General features: G+C 41.4%; 1 protein-coding gene across 1 annotated transcript in view; it reads left to right on the top strand.

The window, feature by feature from the left end:
• Positions 1-448: 448 nt before the first annotated feature.
• Positions 449-27186, top strand: part of slc24a2a (solute carrier family 24 member 2a) — a 39936-nt gene continuing 13198 nt past the window's right edge. The window contains exons 1-5 of the mRNA XM_071926563.1: positions 449-1383; positions 17599-17647; positions 18906-19014; positions 22691-22705; positions 26672-26722. Of these exons, the coding sequence (XP_071782664.1) occupies positions 476-1383; positions 17599-17647; positions 18906-19014; positions 22691-22705; positions 26672-26722 (1132 nt within the window). The 5' untranslated portion in view covers positions 449-475. The remainder of the gene's footprint in view (positions 1384-17598; positions 17648-18905; positions 19015-22690; positions 22706-26671; positions 26723-27186) is intronic.

Here is a 27186-nt window from a genome sequence, read left to right as displayed (position 1 = left end):
TAGTATATTTGGCAGTGCCCGGTACCAGATTGTTTACCTTCTGTAGTTGACTTTTCCACAACAACTCTGCTTCCCAGTATCCCAGAATCAATGAGTGTCAATTCTGTCACATTTAACTTTTAGGCATCAATACAGTAGTACCTAACCTAACATAGCAGTATTTTTAAACAAACCTTGCTTGCTCAATATCCAAATAGCCATCTTATTTTACTGTGCTGTTCTTAATCTGTGTCTCCTTCCTGGTGCAATAATTCTATTCTGTTTTTTTTTATTGTTCTTTTGACAACTGCAAGCAGAGGCTAATATGAAGACACCATTTGGCAAGCCAGACCCTGGAAAGCAACTGGAATCCTTTAAACTCATTTGAAGTTGAAGACAACACCATGCATTGTCTCCGGTAAAACCTGCCCCCCCCCCCACTCTCCCCTCTTTCTACTTAGCCATTGAGAGTGAGGACACAACGTGCTGCACAGAGATGGGTTCAGACCAACCCTGCATGGATACGCTAGAGCGAAGACCCATATTGGGTGCTACCTGTAAGCGCCAGGGCCACCAGCGTCTGCGGAGAAAGCTGAGGCCTGTGCGAATCTTAGGGTTCGTCCTCAGCTTGGTGGCCATAAGCGCTGTCTCCCTCTCCTTCAGTGCCTTGAGCTGGAGCTCAGGGGGTCTCAGTGAGCCACTGCTCCCCCAGGAGAGCCTCCACCAGTCGGCCCCCCACAGGACTCTGCTCTTCACCCAACGCCAGAGGGACCCCAATGTCTCAGCCGACATGCCAATAGCCATGAAGTCTTCGGCGGCTAACAACGAAAGCCAGGGGGAGTACCCCACGGACCTTTTCACCCTAGAGGAGAGGCGCCAAGGTGCAGTGGTCCTCCACATATTTGGCATGCTCTACATGTTCATTGCCTTAGCCATAGTGTGTGACGAGTTCTTCGTCCCGGCGCTGACAGTCATCACCGAGAAGCTGGCCATCTCGGACGACGTGGCGGGTGCCACCTTCATGGCAGCGGGTGGCTCGGCCCCAGAGCTCTTCACCTCTGTTATTGGTGTCTTCATCTCGCACAGCAACGTGGGCATTGGGACCATCGTGGGCTCAGCTGTCTTCAACATCCTCTTCGTCATAGGGATGTGCGCCATCTTCTCCAAAGAGATCCTCAACCTCACGTGGTGGCCGCTCTTCCGTGACGTCTCCTTCTACATCCTGGACCTGATCATGCTCATAATCTTCTTCCTGGATAACTACATCTCCATGTGGGAAAGTATCGCGCTGCTCTCAGCCTATGCGGCCTACGTGATCTTCATGAAGTTCAACAGCAAAGTTGAGGGCTTCGTCAAAGGTTGTATGAGCAAGAACCAAGTGGTAGAAGTGGAAGTGCAGCCCAAGGTGAGTTGGTTTCTTAATCCCTCTTCTCTTTCTCCCTCTTCCCGTCACCACCATCTCCTCAGAAACAAATAGGCTATCCCTCACAGATAATTAGCCCTTTTAACAAATGGAATGATTTTGATTTTGGTTTATAAAATCTCAGAGTATGGGGAATGTAGGTGTGCAGTAATGATACAAGAGCATAACAGCATTTTGACTAATACAAATGACCTTCGATGCCCCCTCCTGCACACGTGCGCGCACACGCACACACACTCCCTCTGTCACATAGCCATGCATAAAGCTTGTCAATTTGTTATTTTAGTTAAGTCAAACTTGTTTTGTTATTTTAAGTCAGAAATTAAATTGGTTAGTTAGTGGAGGCATGTATTTATTTCCATGTATTGTTATTTCATTCTCATCAAACAAATTACCATTTTCAAGTGAGATCAGTGTCTCACAGATGTTCTGCCCACTCAAATCATTCAATATGCAACAATTCACATAAAGATATAGGCTATTTCTTGAGACTGGCTCATATTGCACATGTCCCATTTCTTTACAATGAGTAAAATCATAGAAAACTAACTCGCTCCAATGTAGAGCACCTTCAACTACTGTATGGATTGTGGCATATTAATGTGGTTGTAGGGATGCTGCACTGTACAGCCATACAGTATTCCACTGTGGGATTAATAAAACAGAGTCAAATGTCTGTGTAATTCTGGGTTAAGCTCCACAAATTGTGTCCCAGTTTGACAAACAAATCCCTTGAAATCTCAGGAGCCATTTTTTCCCAATTAAAGATTTCCCAGATAAAGAGTTAAGTCTGCACTGAAACACATAGGCTAAGTGTAAACCACATACATGACCTCAAACTTGTTGAGGTATTTTTTATTTTATTTTATCTTATTTTATTTCTTTGTATTACTCTCCTCAATATTTGCTATGACAGGAAACACTAGATCCTTGGCATCCCATACCACATAGGAGGATTTTACTGTAGAATCATCACACAGTGGAATATGTGACTATTTGCCTAACGGCATAAGCAGCAAATATTCAAGATGACAAAAATGTAGGAATCAATGCATTGCTTCACATAACATTCACCCCCTCAATGACACTTGAGGGCAAAGGAAAGACATTGTGGTGCAATTTGATACCGGTGTAGAGATTATCCGGATGGATTTAGGTTTCTTTGTGACATGAGATGGAAATGAAATTTTGATAAAGTTGAATTGTAAAGCTTTCACTAAATCAGGATTTATTCTAAGTACATAAAGGATTTTGAATCGGTGGGTTACACAATGTTGGGAATCGAGCCCCTGAAAGACTCTCTAAAACTCTCAGTGCTTTCAAGGAAGCCAGCAGCAAGAATCGGCGTTTGATATGTGCTATGTAAATCGAGGTGCTTACAGTAAAGCCTCTCTTTGATTAAACAGCAAGCATGGAAATAGTTATTTTTTCTTTTTGTTGTGCTATATTGCGCTGTTGTCATATTCACTTGATTTAAGACTAATGCCGAAGAACAGAGTGAAAATTGAAAGGTGCACAGGCAAAGTGCCAGAGCATACTCAGGTGACCTTGAGCTACAATGGATTTTGGGTACTTTGGCCAAGAGAAATGTGTGTGTGTGTGTGTGAGAGAGAGCAAAAAACAAGTTTTGATGGAAAAAAAAGAGTGGGAGACGGATGAGTCGATCAAACCCCGCCACGTCTCATCTCCCACGTCACTCTCAGCAGATTTAGCTTCTCCCCTCTCTAACTCAGGCATTGTGGGTAATGCTCTCATGGCTGCACCTACCAAGACCTTGCTTCGAGTCACACCATTGTCTCTATTATGGCTGTTCTGAAGTTGTTGTATTAACTGAAATTCATTTTTTTTGTGCACATACAGCCTAGCCTACGAGTGATATTTATAAAACATACATGTATGAATGAAATACAAAATTATATTTTGTACCGAAGAGCCATTATTTTAGTAGATATAGGTTGTCAGCCTCTTTTATTTTTGCAGTCCGGGTCTCCAGGGTTAACTGAGCTAGGAAGCCGCAAATATTATTAGAATATAATCTTCTAAACACCGTTTTTTTTTTTTTTTAATCAAGATTTGACACTTTGGGGACATGTATATTTCAAGACACAAGTGTTATTTTGAGATTTAATTGGCAATTTAGCAAGCGTGCGTCTGTGAAGGCGTGTGTGTGTGTGTGTGTGTGTGTGTGTGTGTGTGTGTAAATTTATATGTGGTGGAGAGGAAGACAGGAGGGTGAGGAAAATATTAGTGAGGTGACTCATAAGAAAGCATTCTACGAACCCTACCGAGTATAGAGCAAATGCTTCGGCCGAGGTTCTGGTTTGTATTGCTTGTTTGTTTGATCTATTTTTTCCTTTTTAGTGATTTTCACTACTATGAATTGGGCAGTCATTATGTGAGTTAGTGAGTGAGTTACTAGGTATCCTCAATCCTACATACAGCAGTGCTCAAGTGTGAAGTATTGCAGTGTAAGTACATTAGGGTGTCATCTGACATTATGCCCTTGAGCTAAAACACTTGATTAAAATGGGCTTCCCTGAAATGATTTCATACATTACGACATTGGGTTGTCCCCATAGTACGTTACATTGCTGGCATAGGCAGAAACTATACATAGACAGTCAGCAGGACAAGAAAGGTTGGGGGGGGGGGCAAGTGTGGGGGGGCACCCCAAAGACACAAGCCTTTTGGCAGCAGGTAATTGGCAGTTGGCCATCAACATACAGGAAAGGAAGGGCAGGCACTGGCAATGCATGCTGAGATTTTGGGGGTTAGGCAAGTGTGATGGTACCCATAGGGTGCTAATGAGAACACTGGATGCCATAAGGACCATGAAACAATGGACTCTAAAAGTAACATGGCTGACAGTGTGATACTGTGCTTTCAGAACTCATCAATCAATAATTTTGTGCTGTCCAGTGACCGGTCTTTCATCTCATTACGTAACTGATGATACTGTGTCCTGTTTTTGTAAGATGAAAAGTATTACTGTATTTTCAGAACTTGTTTATTCTGCTATTCCTGGTAACATAAAAATAAATGATGTGTTTTTCTTATTTTCTTAAAACTAATGCCTCAGCTCCCTGGTCAGGGAGCATTAAATGGTGAAACCGGGGCTTGCTTTTCGATCATTGACGGACCAGAGAGATGCCACTGGAATTGTGTTTTTGCCCCAGGGATTAGGTGTAACACTATCAATGCAATACTCTCAGAACTGTCAGTTCCCAGTTTTGCTCAGTGCATGACCCCCCCCCTCCCCCCCCCTAAAACCACACATGCACACACACAGAGTGTATTAATCAACCAAATGCCACAGCAGCGGTGTGGTTTCAGTTTATTTCACCTACTCTGTTAAAGCCATTGTTCTGTCAGGAGCGCACTGACCAGACACTGAACCAGCTTCATCAGAAGTAATCCACAATAAGCCCTCAATCCAATTAACACAACCATACATGCCACATACTGCTGTGCACTTACACTGCCTTGAAATTGAAACCCAATAGGATAGCAAAGGCCTTTGTTTCCAAAGGCCTTTGCTATCCTTTATATCAAGTTTTATAAAGTTTTATATAAAGTAGAAGAAGTTCTAGGAGGTCTGAAGGAAATATCCAGACCTCACATAATTTGGGGAATGACAAAATGGAGAATGTTCCATGCTCTCTCCGTTGGGCTAATCTTTGTACAGTAAATGTACTTGGAGCCTTGAAGAAATCCTCATGAAATCCGTTATTAACTGCTTGCCTCTGATGACGACAACTCGACACAAAGTCTTGGAGACATGCTGTAGCTTGCATAACCGCTGGTACCAGTTGATGAGTGAGTCAGTTGGAACAGGAAAAGGAAATCTGCTTGCACAAAGTAAAAGAACATAACTGTGCTCTGCTGAGAACCGAGGATGTAAAATGTTGTCCGCTTAATGTGACTATCAATAAATTAGTCTAATCTTCTTAACTGAAGGTGTATGTCAGAAAATGAGAACGATCATCAAATAACTTGTAGTATTAAAGTAGCAAATTTACAGGAATTCAGTCATTACTAGTGAAATGCAAGCACTCCCTGCCGTCACATTCCCATATCTTTGTAATCGCTAATAACAACTGACAGAAATAAAAGCTTTTCAATAGTTAATTCAAACATACATAATGAAATCATGTAATCCTGCTTTGCAGTTGTCAGTTCAGTTGATCTCAGTTCAGTTCAGTGATTTGATTTGTTCATCTTTGACCAAATGGATGTCGGAACTGAAGGATGTATTTACCTATTAATTCTAGCCTGATTGGTGTCTAATACCTTTGTATCCATGTTTATCTAATGAGTGCTTAGCCGCTGCTAATCTCATAATAAGGGCACTCTGCTTTGGCCAAATAAATTAGGTTGCCACCTCTGCCATCTTAACTCCTATGAGACATGACCCTCCAGACTGTCTGTTGCTGTGTTTTAGCTCAGTATCATCCAGTTTTAACAGTTCTTGTGTTTAGAATAATGTGTCTGGCTAGTTTGACAATTTGGCGATTGGCACAAAGCAAGCAGTTTCCCGTATTGAATTACATCAATTTAAATGAACTAGAGATTAAGAGATGATATTAGATTAGTGGGACCAACCAATGCATTATCATCACTCAAAAATATTTTTTTTTCATTGAGTTCCCTTAGAACTAAATCTAACTATAATTTTAATTGTCTAATCTGCTAATTGCAAAAGGCTGCCAATGGTTTGTCAGAAAGGTTAGAAAGTTAGACGACCCCCCCTGCCCCCATGATAGGGGTGGGACAATACATTGAAATTCAATATATCGCAATACAAAGATGTGACAATACATGTGACATGGGGCAGAGAAATGAATCGTGATATTAGCTACATTTCAATCTGCTGTAGTAATCACAAATGAGACGGCTTGCCCATCACAATTTCACAAACTCTCCATCCAAAATATATTATTTGCACTTTGTAATGACATTTTTAAATTGTTGTTTAGCTACATTCTAGCAAGCCAATGCCATTGCTAGAAAGAGTTGTGGGTCAGAATTCTGAATTAACTTTTATTTAATATATTAGTAATATATTAGTAATTGTGGGCCATGACCAAAATGCAACACAGCCTGCCCCTGTGAGCTGCGAGGGTTCACAGTTCAAAGACAGAGTAAATTTATAGTATTGCAGCTATCAATTGTTGCGCGCTCTGTTTCAATGAATGTTCTTAGTCTGGGGGCGCGGTGGCATAAGGGGACCGAGCTGACTCCGGCCCATCCACAGAGGTCTGATTACTGAACATTGGGTCACTTTCTATGTGCAGTGGGGCTGAATGAGATCACCCGAACCCTGTTTACTGCTGCTACAGGTATATGGTCCTTTTCCACCCTATCTGAACACCCTCTCATGCTCACACACGTAGTACACACACAGATATATACTCTCTCTCTGTCTCTCTGTTTGTCACATAAAGACAGTTGCAGATGCGCAAACACTCGCTCACATCAACACACATACAGATATGGGAGAACAGTTCAAGGTCAAGGCAGAGCTAGAGGCTCTGACTTATGCCTCACAGGCTTAGATCTTCAGGCCAACGCAAGATGGTGGTCTATGAATATCACTTGCACTTGCTCTGCCCTCTGCAACTTTCCTCTATTTTACCCATTTTCACTGGAAAAGCAGCAGATGCATGTGTACTAGAGTTGGCTTTGTATGCTGATGGTGTCCCACTGAAGCAATCATTCATCCAACCCCATTGTCCTTTCCATGTGCAAATGGCCCAGTATGCCAAGTCAATCAATGCTGGCATCTTAACCATGCTCCACGATGAAAAAAAGCAGGATTTTCCCATTCCAATTTATAACCCTTTTCTGCCTACAGCTATTGTTATAGATTTTACCTTTTCAAAACCTTTAAGTGCATCTTTTGAAGAGGCCAGTTTAGGCTTGCCATTGCGTAAAATTGACATGACCTCTCAGCTCTATCAAGAACAGCTTTGACAGTAGTGTACACTTGTTCTGTTACACATGGCATTAGAGGGGTTTTTCATCATATGGATGGCAAGCCTCCCCCCTCTCAGGACCACCTCGCCAGGCGGGCTTAAGCTTATCTTGTTATCTTGTGGCCTCTCTCATTGTTTGGCTGATGGACTGACTGGCTGCTTTTGAAAATACTGGCTCAGGCAGATCAGATTAGCCAGCACTTTGTGCACCATGGTTTTAGGAAAGACAGAGCGCATTTGCATTGAGAAGGATAGACAAGCCCCACTGCTTGTTATTATCATCATGGCACACCAGAAGTCACTGTTTGTCAGTGTTAGTGACTTCAAAATCACTCTGTCATTTTAAAGTGAGACTTGGGCCATGTCTTTTCATGATGTGGCAATGTATGATTTTCACAACACATCACCAATACACAATTCAAAGTAACAGTGAATATCATCTTGTCATACTGTAATTAAACCTGAACTTGATTATGCTAGCCCATGACATTAATTCCTCATGAGTGTGATGACATTATCATCCTCTATTTCCAGTATGAACAAAGGATTGAATTGACAAGTAACAGTAAGCTCTCTGTCTGTAAGACAAACAGGAAAGTGAAGGGAACGAGGGGAAAAAAGTCTCAAATAGCCTACTTGTAGGAATGGATAAAGCGGGCAGAATGGGTTCTTAGTAAGATTCTGCACCCAACCACAATATTAGATGCCTGTTATCTTCCGTGTTGGATAAGCCGGTGTGTACCGAGGCAGATGTTGGTTCTGCAGAGATGGAAGGTGCGACCTCTGATGCATTACCAAGCTATAAATAGCGTCACGGAGGCGAGATCCTCCATCAGGATGCGCTTCAAAGATCAGTTACAAAGCGGATTCTGTGCAGGCAGCAGAGTGTTTGTGTTTCCTCCCCACGGATATGGACATTCGGGCACCAGTGTTGATGCTGTATGCCTTATGTATATTTATAGGCCTACATAAAGCCAATGCAGTGTGTTCATCTTATGCTTGTTGTGCTAATTTTAAGCTTTATCCAGAACAATCCAAGTAAACTCCCACCTTGTATATCATACTGCCAGGCTACACTGGATGAACTTAGTCACTAGTGGTCTATTTAAGTCATGTGTGGCGTGCTCATGGGATTATTTTCCATTATGACTGTTGTCAAGCTAATTTTCAGCAAAATCCAGATGTGTCCAACTGAACTCCCACCTTATAAATTATAAACTCCATCTGTTTCAGATTGCCTCTTTAGGCATCTGTGGATTTTGCCTTAAAAAAGCTGTTGTCAAGCTAATTTGTGGTAAATCCAGTTGAAATACCCTTTTTGAATAAAAAGTATACTAGTACAACATGCCCTTAAATGAAACCCAGAAATTAACCTTATAATTCATTTTAGGTATGTAATTATTACAGGGCGTGGGCTGCCATGATTGTCCTTGCAGATGTGGTGGTTGGCCTACCAATTTGTAAAAAATATTTTCCTTGTGTAGTTTCATCTGTGCAGCATGTGCCCTTGTGCTTGTATTGTGAGTATTGTCTAGCCTATTTGCCTGGAGAGAGGTGGAAATATTCATGTGTGTCCTTCAGGAGAAAAGTTGTAGCAGTGGCCTTGGTTTCAGCTGAACAAAGCATTCCTGGAAGTAGATAATGCTAGTGTGACCTATATGTAGGCCTTGTAGCTTATTATATGTATCTACCAAGGGAGTGAAAGTGGGAGGACGTCAACAAATACAGAAACACTTTGCGATTCTTGACAGCAAATACAGAAGCATGAGCATCTATTGCATCGTGTATAGTACAACATGCCAGAAAATCTAGAGGGAACGGTGAAGGGGAAGTAGTTTAATTAATAATTTGATTCCTAAATCATCAAGGAAAGTTTACTTCGACATAAGCTTTCCTTGTTTATAAGGGCAATGGTTTGCTTTTAAGGTCATACGCACATGTGTATGCAAACACCTATGTACATGCATACAGGCTCATACTACACTCTCACAGAATACACACACACCCATGCACAGTTAGCCACAGAGAAATGGATTCGTTTTGGCGCATGGGCTCAGCCAGCGACAACGGAGCCAGAATCCAATAATGTTTTAAAAATAGAAAGACTGCTACTTTGATCTCGCCATGACGATGAGGAGTCCAAGTTTTATCATCCGTTCCAGCTGTGGCTCCTTGTCTAAGGAGGGGGAGGGGGGAGAGCACTACTGTAGAGACAGTAATTAGTTTTCCTATTTTGGAGGTTTTACCTCGTTGTGGGGCTGTTAGGCCAGTCAATAGAGATAAATGTATTCCTCAGAATAAAGTAACGGGCCAATCAAAACACACCCAGTAGAGTCAACTAGGATAGAGGACACTGGGTGGATAGATCCAGAGTTGCTCCTTTCACTGTCTCTCTTCTATTATCTACAGTTACTCTGTGAGCTCTCTTGGTGATGTCATTGTTCGCCGGTGGCTCCCTGCTTTTGTCCAAATTCAATTTAATTATATTGAATGGGAATAATTGTGTAAGCCAAGTTCTCATTTGCATCATGGGTGATGATGGCTGCTATTTATGTTGTCCTCAATTGGTTATTATGCTATTTGGCTTCCCCCTCAGTTCTTATCAGAAGGGACACTGGCTCTTTCCTGCATACTCAGTGTTATTAATGGTTTGAAGGTCACCCTGTCACATATTCCACTGTCTATGTAATCATCAATAACACAAGCGTACTTTAGTCTAAGGAAATAAAACGGTGAGACTCATAATTATTGCCTTAACACAGCCCATTGTACATGCAAAGTAGACTTATTGTTAGTCGTGTCCACTTCAAAGATGTTTACAGAATTGCCAACATGCCCCTTGATACCAGTGCCTTCCAAGGTCATTTCCATGCATGGTGTGCTCATCGGTGCTGATGAGACCACAATAGTACATATGGAATCAAGCAGTGGATTTGATAGTATGCTGAACTAGAAGGCTTTGAATTTCATAATCCTGTTATTGTTAGTTGCATTGTGCATTTTGTAGAAGTTGTATTGACTGTTTACATACTGGAGCCAAATCTTTAATTCAGATGTAAACAAAATGGCAGCCGAATAACTGAGTGATAGAAAATGGGGCTTGTGAACTTACTTTATTCCCATATTGACTGACCATGCTCTTGATAGAGGGGCTGATAGTGTTTGAGAGTTCAGCATAAGTTTTAAATCCATTATGAAGTAGGAACTGGTTTCCTCACATTTGTATTGTTTGTAAGGAGTCTGTCAAAATAGATCTATATTTTTCAGAGGGAATGAGAAAATTGCCAAAAAAAAAAGTACAACATGCCAGAAAATCTAGAGGGAACGGTGAAGGGGAAGTAGTTTAATTAATAATTTTATTCCTAAATCATCAAGGAAAGTTTACTTCAACATAAGCTTTCCATGTTTATAAGGGCAATGGCAAAAAAAAAAAAAGTGGACATATTTTCTTTATGAATAGACCCAGGCTCACTGAAACCAGTCTTTACTCCTTCACTCTCCAAGGTCCTGGCCCTTGTGCAGCACCATGGACAGCAGCTAGACCTGCTGTGGCTCACTGGTCTAACCTCAGCACATTCAAATATTAGTTACTACAAGTCATCCCATGGTTGGAATAGACAGCTCTGGGCTTAACTGCAGACCTTTGATCAAAGAGTCTTCCTCATCTTGGATTTGTCGTAATAATCTAGCACTGGGAAACTGGCCGAGACACGAACTGCCAGATCGTCAAAAGCCGTCTCATTTATGGCCCAGGCAGAGGAGTGGATCTGAATAGGCCCAGACCATGAAGCTGCTTGCCTCTCTCTTTGATGCTTAATGAGTGTGTATTCTGAAGTGGTCTACACAGCTCTGAATAGCTCTGGCCCCAGCTTAAACTGATGTCTTCAATGGAGGCCATTTCTATTGATTTGCCCATTGTTTGGTCCTTACTGTTGTTTTAGCTCCTGAGGCTAGCAGATGGTCAGATCATCGGGTGATATATTTTTTTGGTGCGCTAGATAAAAGTTTTATTTTTACAACCCAAATAAGATGTTTCACTACAATCTTTGGAATAAATGTAAAGGAAGGTTTGACTGATATCATGGTATGGTATCAACATGTGACAGTCAACGCCTCAAGGTCAAGCCATTCATCTGTCCAGATTTAGTTATGCCATGTGCTTTTTTCTCTTTTAGTTGAGCATTGTCAGGGTCCTATGTGGCGAGGGAGAGACTGAAGGTGAAACATTGAGGCTTGCAAGAAACTGAAAGCCTTATCGATCAAGGGCTATTTTTGAAAGCCGGGGTCGAATTAGCTAATGTAACTGCACTGTAAAAGCATCATGTGAAGGGCACCAAGATCCTTATCTCGTGGGCGTATGAAATGACACACAACCCAGTGAGATGGGGAGTATGCATGCGGTTGGAGGTGGCTGAAGACTGGCGGGGCTTACATACTTAACTCCTTCCTCAGGGGGATTTTGGGCCATAAACATCAGCCTCACTAAGCTGCGCCAGCTGAACATTACGTCAGCTTTTGCAGTTGTGGTTCATATAATACCCATAACTTGTAAAATCCAGGGTGATGATGCCTGCGTGGCAGTGTGCTGCTGTATAGATCTCACAGCCACAGACTGGCCTGATATCGCACAGATAAGCTCACAGACTTTTTAACCAAATTTAAGAGAATAAACTCTTAAAATGGACGTGATTGCAATCAGACGGTCTCTAATGAGCTAATTAGGAAAAGCTCTGGGGCTCAGTGAATCTGCTGTAAGCCTCTCCTCCCCTCTTCTCATCCAAGAGGGTTACCACTTGTCATGTCCATCAGTGAGGGAAGAACGCTGCATCTGGCTGTCCCTCCACTCCACTCCACCCGATCCCCGCTCTAGCCTACCAAGGTGACCTGGGAGGGCTCCATCAGCATATTGCTCTGCCTGTCCTAAGAGTGGCTGGCCAACCCGGCCACGTGTCTCTGACAGTGATGGCAGCCGACAGCGGCCTCCCCGTGCTTCCACCTCCACCTCCGCTTGAAGATAAGGTTCTTCTGTCTGCGCACTTCGCCTCAGACAGAGGCGACTGCCAGCTGACCTGCTGACAAAGCAGCGGGAAATCTGTTGTCAGGATTACGTGGGTGATGTGCCATCAGAAATAATAACAGTACTAAGCACTGCATCAATAGGAAGATTGGCATAAGAAACAGCATCTCCTGATGATGTGGGCTTTGCATTATTGATATTTGAGTGGGACTAAATTGCAAAACTACATTAAAAAATAAGCTAAATAATAAAAACAAACCTGTACATTTTAGCCAGATCATTTTGACCTGACGTAATCAGATGAAAATGGCCAAAAGATTGTTTGTGTGAGATTTAAAAAGGCATTTAAAAAAATCATCCAAGTAAGCAGGTCCGCTGGTTGGAAAACGCACACTTAAATAATGATCTTTCAGTTATTTTATATCAGATTACTAGCACAAGTGAATAAATCATTGTTTCTGTGTTATTGACGCAAGACAAAATACACATTTTTACATTTTGTAAGTATCTATGCATATTAGAATACCATTGTTTTGACCATATAGATTGAGCTGCCTGCCTTTTGACTGTGGGTTTTTGTGTCGGACACTCAGTTTTGCTTTAACCGTTGCATGAATGTTGAATACTATCAGGGAAATTACAAAATGTACTAGGTGCCTTGATCAAGCACAGCTTTGAGGGATTGCATTCACTTGCAAAAATGACACAGCAGTTTTTGTTCCCCTATTTACCTCCTAGAAGCCTGAGTCTGATTGGTTCGTGGGAGGGGGGAGTAAGAGGAAGCAATTTTGGCTTAGTCCTGGTGAGCATTGCCTTGTGGGAAATCAGCGTTGTGGCAGCTCCTGTAATTAGTTCTGCTTGTTAGAAAAATGAAGGGGTTACTAATTAGCAAGTGGATGGCTTCTTGACTTGTTGTGCATTTTTTCCCTCCTTTCCTTGAAGATCATCATTATCGTCTCTAGGCAAAACGAGAGAGAGAGAGAGAGAGAAATGCTGCTCAGTCGTGCTGCTGTACAGCTTTGCTCTAACACGATGCATGTAGATGGACAAATCTCGAAGGGGGTTCTGTCATGCTCTGACAGACAGGCTGCCTACTGTACGCACGTGCTAGCAAATGCCTGGAGCTGTACACAATTTCACCATTCAAGTTTGCTTAAGGAAACTGTAACTCTTGTTTTCACGTAGGCACATGATTTTTAGGAACAGCTTAGAGCACACACAGACACACGCACACTCACTCACACACGTACACACACAGTCAGACTTGCTAGATACTATACTGTATCTGCTCTTCCAACAAACATAATATCAATGTCTTGCAAAAGTCTTGAATTGTGTGTGTCTTGAATTTGTTATTATTCCCCATGTGGAGAAAATGTTTAATGACCCTGTGACTGACCCAAACCATTGAAAATGAATTATAAAGGACCTATTTGGCAATCATTTGTAGTTGTCTGAAAGATAGCCATCTGAAGAAACTACAATTTGGTGTAGAGATATTTTTTCATATTTTTGCAAAATTCATCACTGTTTGAAATGCATCTTAACATTTTTAACAAGTTACTCTAGAATGAGGGAGGGGAACAAAAGCTTGATTAAATCACCAGCGTGACGCATTTGTAGTCGATTGTTGTGTTGTGTTTTATCTTAAAGATACAATTCATTTAACTACATTTTGGATAGATTGATATACAGTCTTGAGGAGTTTTACTTGTAGCTTGGAAATAAGCTTTTACATATAAAACCCACATTTACCTGTCACATACTGTCAGTCTTGGTACCTACAGCTCTGACATTAGTTTCAGAGGAAAAAAAATTCTTTAGTGAAGTGCATCACCATATTTGAGGGTGGTGAGTTAATATATGCTTGGATACTTTGTACATGTCAGATTCTGGAAATTCAATGTTGCACTTGCTCTCACTGTATTTATGTGAAACTTCATCCAGTGCGGTTTGAAAAACAGCATCCCCATGCTTTGTGCTTTCATGTGATGCAGATTCTGAGTTTGGGCTTCATTCCCTATGAAATTTCAAAAAACCAAGCAGTGGAGAAAGGAAATAAATAGAAAGTAGCTCATAAGGGTTATAGAATGTAATGCTGATGGTAGTTATCACAGTTCGTATCGAATCTACAGTAGGCTATATTAAGGATTTAGTCAAATACTCCTATGTATTTAATCAAAATCCTTCATGGGCTAACTTTAAACAAAGATTATCTGTCTGGCAAGGGCAAGGGTGCAAAGTAGCTATTCATCTACTGTGTGATTTGGCTAGTTATGTCGAAGCACAAAGGAAATGCAAATTAAATTCTTCCCGAAATTGATCCTTTTGTGCACTCAGATTGCATATGAGAGGACCTATAATCCGCCGCTGATGTTCGAAAGTCAGGATTTACAACTCGGCTTTCAGCGATTCACTAGTGCGCTCAGATTCCTCCGAAAGTCCCCCCTAAGCTGTGGGCAATTTGCGTTGCGATAGCGGAAGCAGTATTTTTGCATGATGTCACACTCTCTGTCCGTAATTCTCCATAATGCAGCATTACATGCATGCGACTGCAGAGGGACATTTTTCCCCTCCAGCCGATCCGTTTCCAAGAACGATTCTGATGTGACATTACGTAAGAACTGGAAGCAGAGCTGCTGGGATTAGAGCACACACAAACTCCAAAGAACATACTAATCTCCCTATGTGATTATTAGTCATAATATTTAACGCTGGCTTAATGAGCGACCCGTGGCGTAATCTCTGTCTGGCACACTCACCTGTTCTCTCCTAACTCTCCTGACTTGCCTCTGAGGAGGGTGATAGGGAATGAAATAGAGTAATTAGAAATCATGTGTGGGGGGGAATTACCCTGAAGATATGAAATGAGAAAAGGGGGTTATAGCAGAATAGCTCTGAGGCAAATTTCAGGATTTGCTCAGCTTCTTTAACATCTTTGATTATTTTGGCAACCCTTTGATTTCAGCTCCCTCATTTCTGTAATTATGCTGTAACTGTACTGCAGCAAAATCTAATATATGGTAAATTATGAGTTGGTGAACAGAAACAGTGGGATACTGGGTGCTGACTTTCACTATGATTGCAGTGGTTGATTTTTCTCAAGCTGTAACCAGCCCTAACAATCTGATTAGAAAAGATTCATTCAAGTGACGGTGACTTTTGTTAGATTTTATAAGTACGTAATTATAAAGTAATAATCGAAAAAGGGAGCTGTATTTTAAAGTTGTTGTTTTTTTTTGTTGTTTTTTTCCAGAAATCTGTTGGGGAGAATGTTTACACTCAAATAAGCAATACAGATTTGACCTCATAAACTGGAGTTAACAACACATTGCCAACAACTCCCCCGCCCTACACAACACAAGTTATCAAGAAATTTGAAATGCAATGCAATGCAGCGTTCATCTACATTTAGCAGAGTTTCTTTGGGTGATGTCATTCAGCATGCAAATGAATTACTGGTGTGACAAGCCTGAAGGGCCTTGTCTTAAATTTGTATATTTGCTCTGCATTTCTAAACGCTGACAGGATCAAACCAGATCATTCTCTGCATTTCATTTGGCATTGTTTACCTCAACACACGCCTTCCACCCTCACAGAAAATGCTCATGTACAATGCCACTACACTGTACACATTCTGCCTGAAAACTGAGTAGGCCGTTCAACAAAGCCTTGATATGCTAAGATCTGAACAAAAGCTTTGTGTTTATTCCCTCGCAGTTGGAAACGTAGGCCTCAAGTGATTGTTATTTCACACACACACACACACACACACACACGCATACATACACACACACACACACACACACACACATACACACACACATATTTTGGAGATGAACTGAACACAGTCCAGTCAGGCAGTGAGTGAAAAGACTTTTGTTTAGAGAATAGACACATGCCAACTTCTAAGAACGATGGCAGAGGACTGGGAGATTGTTAATAGACTGGATTCTCTAAAGCATGATCTGGTTGGCTTGGACAGCACACATGCCCACTCTGAGAGGCATGATTAATATATTGCTAACTCATCTGAAGCTGCCAAGATTGGCTATTGACAAAAAATCTAATTGCGTTATTTGACAAAATATTGCATATCATCATGTGATATCATCATATCAAGTTTTTTCTGGTCATACATTTTTTAGAACGTTAAAATTGTTTAAAGATAAGTGATTTTGTAAAACGAAAAAAAAAAGTCAGTGTGCAGGATTTACTGAGTTTGAATTTGATCAAGTTTTCACCAATATTGTACTTGATTCATGGACCGAAGATTATATGGAGCTCTAAAACACCTTCTTCAGAAATCCATTTTGGACGCCCCTCACTCTTAAGCAATTAATTGCAGCCTCTGTTCATATTGCAATTTCAGTTTTTTTTTTTCAATTAATTGTTCAGCTCTAGACCAGGCCAACGGTTGAGAGTATTTACACCCTTCAGGTCAACAATAGGCTTTGGAGGATCTGTTTCCTTATCCTTATCCTGTTCTTATTGTAGGTTTAAAACATCTAACCCCAACTTCTGTCTTACCTCTTGGTTTGGCCCTGTGACCTGCCCTGTGCCCCATGGGTCAGAAATAAACATATTCAAATCAAATCATATTCTCATCATAAAAGTCTAAGCGAGCTTCCTGTTTAGGTGTGGCATAAGGTTGAGGTTTCTGTCTGTGATGTTGAGGATGTGATAGATAAGTTTGATGGACTTAAAATAGATTGATGTATGATGGGAAGTGACAAACACAGACAAACAGAGACTGAATATTATTTTCCTTTTACCCAATTCTAGCAAAAATAGCAGTTTCACTCGAACAGTTCCATCCTTTTTGGCCTTTGGTCACTGACGTTATACTGACGCAATTAAAGCTATTACTCATACTTACATATAGGCATACTGTATGTACTGTACTGTACTGTAAAGATATTTTTTCTAGATGAAAAACCATGTAGACACAGGTTAATTTTGGTCAGCTTGTGACTGACACAGTAGGTAGGCACAACAGTGGGGAGGTAGCCTATATGTCCCTCAAGTCTTGTCCACTCACGTCTTAATCAGTCATCACCATCACTGTAACTGTAACTGCACTGTAATGTCTCTGTATTGTCGATTCATCTTGTCTGTCTGGTTGTGTGCGGCATGCTTCACATCTATGTCCTGTTTTCTCTTTCTCTCCCTCTCCCACCTTTTACTTCCTCTCTCTTTGTATTGGATGAGAAGGCAAGTCCTGGGGCACCGGAGGATGACAGCAAACTGTCGGTAGGTCCTGTCTGATTGACACTCTTTCTCTCTGCTTCTGTGTTTGTCTCTGTTTCTGTGTAGATAGTGTAACTTGTGTTTCTCCCACCATACTGTGAACAAGACGTGTCCGCCGTTATCTCTAACCTTCAGCCTCCCTGTGTGCAGAGAGTAGCTCCTTCTCCTTCTAGGCCTGTCCTGCAACAGTTAAATTGTGTACATGGCATGCAAAGCACAATCTAGCAAGGAGCATGTGTTTAGAAAAGCTAAGACACGCCTAATACCTAGCCTATACGTGATACCAAAACTTCTAAAAAGTAAGCCAAATTGTTTAGTTTTCACCCAGTTTACAAAGGGACCCAGATCAAACCGGGCAGCGGAAGGAGAATCCTCGGCGGACTGCACTGAACCACTTCCTTGAGACCTTACACAAGTCATGCCAGTCGACATGTCTCTCTTGCCGCCCGCTCACACCCATATGGGCTTGTGAATTAGCAGCTGACACCTCCAGACTGTGCCTACGCATCACCGGTGGGGGAGCCAAAGGCGGACACACTCCAAACAGCTGCCGCCTGCAATGGTGGCTAATTTCCCACAGTTCTCAAGTTCAGTTCCAACTGCTGGAGTGACCTTGGCAAAAGCCGCTGGGGTTGCTTTGGGAGAAAACGCAAAGAACGCAAAGGCCACTTTAACTCTGAATGCTGGGGTCTTAACGCACAGAGCTTATATTTTGAGAAGCTGGGGTCTGTTTGTGATAGTTTTAGTGGGTTGCAAGTTTCGCTTAGGGGTTTTATGCAAAGGAGGATTAGGGAATCATATTCAAACCCGAAGAATAATGGAAGGTGTTGGAGCAGATTTATGAGCAAATGTTGCAATAGCTTGAATACTTCTGTCTGTGGATGAAATATTGTACAAGACAGAGAAAGTAATGGAAAAGAACCAGAACTTAACTGCCTAAGACCATGCGTTTTAAAATGTAAATGTAAATTCCATCAGCTTATAAAAGAACATGGTTTCCAACACCCAGACAAATAAGCTTGGATTAGAAATGGCTTCACTAATGTTCTTAGATAGTTTGATGTAAAAACCAGCATGCATGCTTAATGATAGGAGTAAGAACCCACCATTGGCCAGAAAATTATTCATAATTTATTTGGACTAGGCGAGAAATAGAGAAAGTATCCTAGATAAAGAAGCAGGATTTAAATCCCAGGAATTAAAATCTTGACCTTATGGGGCTGATGGATGTTTGACTGACACCTCCTTCCTCCTGTCACAGGCAAGGCCGCGGCTTCAGAGGGGGGGTAGCTCCGCCTCACTCCACAACAGCTTGATGAGGAACAGCATTTTCCAGCTGATGATCCACACACTGGACCCTCTAAGTGAAGGTAAGACAGTTGCACACATACAAACACAGCTCTTAAATAATGGCTTTCAAATGTAAGTCTCTTTTAGGACCCAGGATATGCAGTGAAAAGGTTCATATTATTTAATGTTCGTAATTGTCTCCATTTTCAGGTTGATCTTGCCTTGATCTTGATTTTGTCATTTTAGAGAGGATACAGATCAGTTTAAGAGACTGATCTGAATCCTGTTTTCAGGTTAAAACAGCACGAACGAATTCAGCACAACATTGTTCATTTCAGAACATCTTTTACTGGCAGCAAAATATTTTATGAGCAGATGATGCTGATGCTCTGAGATGCTGATGATCTGAACTTGAGCTCACTCTGTCGGCTGTGAATAACACCACCAAGCATCCACATGGTGTTTTTGGCAGGCAGAAACAATGATTAATGTGAACTCAATCCTTAGTCAGAATACAGTGAAAATGTTGGCATTCATCAGTATATTTAAGTACCCTATGTACACCGTCTAGCTTAAAATCCAATGTCAAAGATTCAGAGAGAAAACAGTATTTAACCCATTTGTTGGCCTCCTATTTACAATATTAGCCCCTATATGCTTAGATTAAATGAATCCCTTTTAAAAGTAGTCTATATGAGGTAATGCAAACTCAGTCCTGTCAGAACACAGTAGAGGGGGGAGATAATTTTCCTTTAATCCAAGATGAAGGCCTATTAGCTTGGCTAAAGGAAATTCAAAACGGCAGTGTCAGTGCTCGGCGCAGGGGATGAATATGTTAATATGCCAGGGGAGGTGCAGTGTCACTCTGTTCTCAGCCCAGCAAAGGAAAATTATGGGATGCAAACAGGCAGGCAGGTACTTGAGGAGAGTTTGAAGAATTTATTTTCCCCATAGATTCTCCACTTTTTAGCTTTGATGAAAGGTTTTTGAGTTTGATGGAAGTGTTGTAGCTTATGTTGCTGCCGTGATGAATGCTAGTCCTTGTAAAATGAATATTAATGTTGATATAAAGCCTGCTTACTGGTTGATGGCAGAGAGCATTTTTTATCCCCACTTTTTCTTCAGTGATTTCTTTTAAATTCATGCAGTGTATGTTGCTTGATTGTAGTGTCAGTATTATTTGATGAAATTAATTATAGAGGGTAGGCCACGTACCATAGGAACATAGCACATAAAAAAACAAACAGTGCTAGCCTTTGAGATGTTTATGAGCAATGCATTGATGGTCAGACAAAATTTTTCCCCATTTGACACAAAGAATTGTTTGTAAATGTCAACATAGGAGCCCTGAAAAAGACTTTGGGTGGATGTCATCCTTTCCCTTCCATAGTAAGGAGGCATTTCAGCTTTCGCAGGCTTCACATTCTTTGAAAGCCAGACCTGAGAATGAGTCAGTTCAGGAAAGATTAATAAACTGTGCTGCGACAGACCTTAAAGTGCCTATTAACATGCATCAGCCCGTTGTCGCACGTCGAATCCAAGGGGCCTCATCACTCAATGTAGTCATCATTCCATCTCAGCGATTAAACTGTAAATCATAGCCTGCTGGTGGAAAGGAAGTCTATATATGGCCACTGCATGAAATGAATGGTAGTGATTTGGTGTGTGTCAAAGGGAGAGTATACTCCACGCCATTGTTCCTTGTACAGCCTTTTGTCATTTGGTCTTCAAATGGGCATCTAATATTATCCACACAGTTGCCCAGTCTGAGTTGAATTTAGTACCTGCTGATAAGTAAGCTGTTTCAGTATAATGAAAAAATAAGATGGTATAATAGGCAAACTCTGTCTCTGTAAAAATACATTAAAAATGGCAGGCTGATGTACTGTTTACCAGATTTGATTGATTCTGCATTGACAAAATACTAAATGGAAATGAGTAGACTAAAAGAAACTACCGCACAACATGACATGATGATAAAATTACAGGAAATCACAGGAAACAAAAACGTGACACCAGACAGTCGTCAGCCTTTGGGCTTCAGTATGGTTTGAATGTAATATGTTAAAAATTTCCACGTGAGATGTTGGAATTTTTCACATGCTGCATGCTACAGTGTACATGCTACAGCGATTTTATTAGTCTTGAGCACACTTTAAAATGCGCTATTGACTCAGATTTGGGTCTGGTGCAAGCCAATACGGAAGTGTTGGCAGTGGCAGTTCCTCTTTCCACCAGACGCTGGCTCCAAAAAGACTCCAAATCCGGCCCAACTCCTTTCAACAACTTTCACTTCTGTGTGTCCATATGGCGATTTTCAAAATAATTGTGTCATTAACAGGATATAATGGATATAAAACGGGTTTTTTTTCCAAATGATTGACAGGTCGACTGTCTAGTGATCGACAGGTCGCCGATTATCGACCAATAGTAGGCGGCCCAAACTCCACGCTTTGGCTGCTCTGGCTCCAAAAAATGTCAAAATGGTAGCGACCGTAAACACAATCTCCAGGCTTCAAAATGGCCCTTCAGAAGCCAGTGGGTGACGTCACACTCACTACGTCCATCGCTGTTTTACAGTCTAATGGTGCGTTCAGACTACAGGCTACAAAGCAACATGAAGTCATTCGTTTTCAATGGAAGCCGGCGACACGACGCTACAAACGGCAGAACATAAAATGTAGCAGCGCGTCGGACGAGTACAGCTACAAACTGAAGTTCATCTGGCTTCAACTTTTTTCCACGCTCTGATGATGCGGTGAAGTGCGAACAAATCAAGGTAGTGTAGAGTAGTTATATTTACATTATTATTGTTTACTTGATGAATTAGAAGAACGAGTATTTGCCAAATAAAATAAAAACGAGACGAATGCAACGCTATGGCAGTCTGACATTATCAGTTGGTGCACCCAGTGTGACGACGACATGAACCGTCAGCGACCACCAGGGCAACACTTTTTTACTCCGTTGCCAACAGTGTAGCTTGGTATGCCAGACCGTTCTGTAGCTTTTGTAGCCCATAGTAGTCTCAACGCACCTTAAGGTGTGGTGTGTTGAATAGTTTCCTTATTTTTGTAAGGGCCAGAAAAAGGTTGGTTCCTTTCAGAGATTGGTGAGTCTGTTCCATGCACATTTACTGATATAATGTATGCAAAGAAGCATTTTGTTGGTGAGCTTGTTGTGTGTGGAGAGAGAGAGGAGAGAGAGAGAGAGAGAGAGAGAAAGAGAGCACTTCACCAACATTGAAGCAGGATGAACAGGTGCATCCATCAAAGACAGAGGCAGTGGTACTTGTCCTTTCGTGCTCTTAGGCTTTAAGTGTAGCTCAGTGGGGCTGCAGGGAGCTGGCAGGACTCCATCCATACATTTTTCATAGAAATTTCTGAAAATAAGTTGTCTGTGCTGGCGAGTCGAGAGAAAGTCTGAGGTTGTTTTCTAGTGCCAGGAACTGGTTACCTTTCACTTGTTAGACTTTCAAACTGGCGGTTGTTGGAGGTGTGTGTGTGTGTGTGTGTGTGTGTGTGTTGTTATGTGTGTGTGTATGTGTACGTTTGTATGTAGGCATGCATGTGCACCTCTCATGAGCTCAAATAATTTATTAGCATATTTGGCGGTTTTTCTTTTTTTTTCACCTTTAATGTACATTTTTCATCATGAAATAATACGGTCCAATGATTCAATGTGCTCTATCAACTTAAATATCATCTGGATTTATCTTTTCTCTGTCTATCTCTCTTTCTTCTACTGTCCCCTCAGAATTTGCTGACTCTGGTGAGTTACTTCTCTAATTTCTGTATCCCCCAAAAATCTGTTTGTTCTCATTTCAACAGCCTGGAGGCAATTTTTTGCCCAACTTGTCCCCTATGTACATTTCCTGAGTATGTCAACTTTCTGTGCTGTCCATTCTCGCAGACTCTTTCCTTCAAATCTTCATTCTCTTCTGTGGATGTATTCTCCCTGGAAACCCTCTGTGACCATTTCTGTATTGTTTTCCCCATTGTCCCTTTTCCTCTCTCTCCTCTTATGTACCCCTATGAATTCTAGCTATGTATTACCATATGTTATACTAACCAGCCTGCTCTCCGTGAGATGCGTAAAAGCCCAATATGAGTGGTTTGGGTTTGCGTACCCATGTTATCCTCCATCTCCAGGTTTGTGAGGACTACCAAGGCACTTTTATACTGTGTACATTTACAGCTGCAAAACACAGAAAAGACAAGAATAGCAAAATGGTGGTGTAGGAAGAAGATGGAGTACCAGCTCCTATCATTGTCGACTTGCCAGGGTTGTGCTTTGCCCGTGTATTTGTGCATAGGGCAGTTGGAGAGAAGGTGTCAGCCGTTTTCTCAGCCCTCCTCGCATGCCCTTCCTTTGGACTCAAAGTCAATAAGAGCTTGACAGAGCAATTAATGGCAGTGGGCTAAAATTGTTTTCCCTCAACAAGCTTTTACAAATAGCGGTTCCCACCAAACTATTATTGATTTATTTGAGCAATTATTCACATACTGTACTGTTTCCCTAAGAGATAGATGTTGTATATTCAGCAGCCATATTTTGTTCAAGAACAATAAATTTGTTCTTATTCTGGGTATATTAAATGATCCTTCAGTTTTACAATAAATCTTCAATTCTTTCTTTCTGTTTTTCATTTGGAAGAGCATTGTTCTGGTCTGGCTAACCCCCGGTGTGATTACTGCAAGGCGCAACTGCCTGTGCACTCTATCTCTTTTTCCATCAGTGTGGAACTACAAACAATATCACTTAGGAGTGGCATCAAATATTGAACTAGAAAGAGGGATTGGGGAGGGAAGCTCTCACACTACTGCCTGAGTCCTCAGTGGATGGTTGAAACAAGCCACCCAAGACAGCACTCAGAATTCAAGTTGCTTGCATGCCTTTGGCTAAGACCCTTCGATAAGATTTATCACCTATGATCTGAACTCTGTCTAGGTAGCAATCTCTGTATTGGCAGTGAGTCCTTGCTATATTCATAGCCAAGGCTGACCTCACCATCGAGCAAGGTGGGGGCTTGTAGAGAGATGACTACAGAACATACAGTATATTAATGGTAATTTCATGGAATTGCATGGATTTTCTACCAATATTCTGAGATAAAAAATAATTATTGGCCTTACCATTTATTTCAAATGCCTGTCATTTGATTATTATCTTGCATCTCTTGATCTTCCTTTTGTTTGCGTATCAAGATCGCCTTGTGATGATGTAGTGCAGGACTATAAACATGGAGGCACAGAACAGTGATCTCATTGGACGCCTTACCGCAGATCATTATCTCACTGAGATAGACTAGAATGATCGCTCCACAGTGCCAATGTGGCCATGGACGTTATTGTTGATGTTATGTAATTTTTATTGACCAGACATCATCAATCCTACATGGGCTGAACAGACACGACAAGGTCATTTGGCTTAACCATGACACACCCACATACACACACATACTGACAGTACTCCTTGATTTATCAGTTAAACCAGTAAAACAACTAAGGGTGTGGCCGAATATTTAATAGGGATTTTTGATCTAGACCACAGTCGCATTAGGAAACAAGGTCTAATAGGACAAATTCATACTAATTCAAACACAAAAAAAATTAATAAGCAAATGAGGAAACTAAACGGGGAAAAGGAAATTAATAGCAACAAACCATATTGCATTACTTTGCATGACCATGTTCACACCTAAGTTGCATTAGGGTCTGTATTTTCCATTTTGCTTATCTATGGCTATGATCAACCATTATTTGAATGGCCATTTTTGATGAGAGGTAAATCTGTGCACCAGGGCAAGATGTCTGGTTTCCCCCATGCCGCCAGTCCGCCACCCTTCTCCCATCACCAATACTGTCTATGTGGTGACCTACAGCCCTATTGATCACACTGTTCAATAACACACTCACTGTCACTGACCTCCCACCCCTCCCTCTATAGCAAATATGGCCATAAAACATTCGCCACTGTCAGCGCTACCAGCGTTGTTTTTTTTTGTGTTGTTTTTTGTTTTTGGTGGCCCACACAGAAATCGTTAGATAAATGATCGCGCCTTCAGTACATTATGTAACTCCCCATTGTGACCAGCCAACCAGCACCCAACACCCCCCCCGCCCCTCTCTTCCCCCGGCCTCCGCGCCACCCCGCGCCGGCTGGGCGAAAGAATCAATGTTAAAAGCCTTTTTGCTCCAGTACAGACTGTGAATTTTCCTGACACCCCAACCCCCAGCAGACAGACAGACATGCACACACATGCACACACACGCAGGCTGCTCAGCAGAGGTTTAGAGGTCATACCGCAAGGACAAGAGGCCCCCTCGTAAACAACAACAAGCCTTCCACTCTTGTTGCAGAGGGCAAACAGATGACTGCGCGCCTGGCGATTGTGTCGTGGGTTAATTGCCCTCAGAGCACCGTCAGTCTCCGCTTGTTAGAGGCCAACCTTACAGTGATAGTGCACTTCAAACCCAAATCGCCCAATCATATGGGATTGAGGCACTTGTCTGGGAGTGCAGCAGATGAGCAGGACACTCTGAAATGGGATGTGTTTTCATCTCATTAGATTGTGTTTTCAGGCTGCCAACTCTCACATTTGGCATGAGAATCACACTCTAATCCTCTCACATGTGAGTGGAATGGTTGTTCACTGTTGTGCAGACAGATATTAATGTGCGTTTATGTGTGCGGGCATATGCATGTACCTTTGTGCACAAAACTGTCATGTCTCATGAAAAATTACTAATTACTTGTAATTTTGGGGGAGAAAATAGTGTATTTTTCTTTTACTCCAATACACTAAACAAAACGCCAATCAGCATGTTTTTTTAACATATTGTTTAGGGAGCACTTGTACCAGTTTTACCAGTATCTGGCCAAAGGAAAAATATCTAAGCATTAGAGAAAGTTGGGCAGAGAGATGCTGAAAACGGAATACTCGTGCCATTAGTTATTTATTGTTGAGACAGGCAGAACACCATGTGTTAGAGTGCAGCTCCAGGCTGCCAGCTCCTTTCCACAGACAGAATGCAGTGTGGGAGGTAGAGGCTTGCGGTATCTTCTGTTCTAGTGCTCCACGTTCAGCTATTGCTGCAGGTTTGAATTCCTGGCTAATTCATCATGTAGATGTGCTGACCATCTACTTACTGTACCATGAAGAACTGCTACAGTAAGGGAATCAAATTAATTGTTCCAGTTTCATTGTGGGGAATAAAATGCCAACTCATCAACCCTTTGAATAAGCATGTGTGTAGAGGAGAGGAGGACTCATCTTTTTTTGTTGCATGTTGACCCAGTAAATTCTCTTCTGGCTTTCCTGTTTTTTTTAATATGTCATTGTATGTACCTTTATCATTTCTGGTATATCGACTGCCCCTCCCCCACCCCTCCCTCACAAATCTTCTTCAATAGCCATCAAAACTGTGCCATCGGCAGGCTCTTTATCACACTGTTCTGTGTATACAGTGAATATATACATTTTCGCTTCAAGCAGTTACTGTAAGAATATGATGTATTTCATTTTTTATTAAATCCTTGCCGCTCTGTTTTGCACTTATGCAGTGATGACCTGAGAGAGCAACTTTTTGTCTTTCTGTATGCCGCGTTCTGTGCCTGTCTGAGTGTTTGTATGTGATGTAGAACCTGCGGAAATGTCTTGTTCTTTCATGTTCACTCTTTTCCTTTCTCTGTGTCTTCGTTGCCTTACCCTTGTCTTTTGCTGTGATGTTGTAGAGCTTGGGACTTATGGGAAACTAAAATATTATCACACAATGACTGAGGAAGGTAAGCCTTAAAGTTTTCACTTGATTCTTTGAGTCAACTTTTTTCATCCTTCTTGTTTTTCTCCATTTTAATCATGTAACAACACTTCAAGCCCCATTGTTTTGTGCTTGTGACATACAGTTTGGCTTTAAGTTTGACAACCTCTCTATGAGATTTCACTGACATAAGTGCAAATCGTGGTAGCCATGCCATTGTTTTTTGGTTTGTTTAGTTTTTTTTTTTTAATGTTTTTTTGTTCAATGTTTTGTTCTTTCTGCTCGAAGAATATGTACTTTATATTGTGTGTTACTGTGTGTAGTGTTTTTACAAAGTATTAATTCTATTTATTGACAAGATTGTATTTCAAAAAGTCTCTAATTGCCGTGATATGTTGCTTATGTTTGATTTTATGAGAAACTTAACACCAACTATTTCTTTTTTGGATTTGTCAGTCAGAGTATATCTATCACTGTAAGTCCATTTAT

Source organism: Centroberyx gerrardi, chromosome 23, assembly GCF_048128805.1.
Source record: "Centroberyx gerrardi isolate f3 chromosome 23, fCenGer3.hap1.cur.20231027, whole genome shotgun sequence".
NCBI lineage: Eukaryota > Metazoa > Chordata > Actinopteri > Beryciformes > Berycidae > Centroberyx > Centroberyx gerrardi.
The sequence above is the reverse complement of the archived record's forward strand: the minus strand, read 5'-3'. Positions and strand labels throughout refer to the sequence as shown.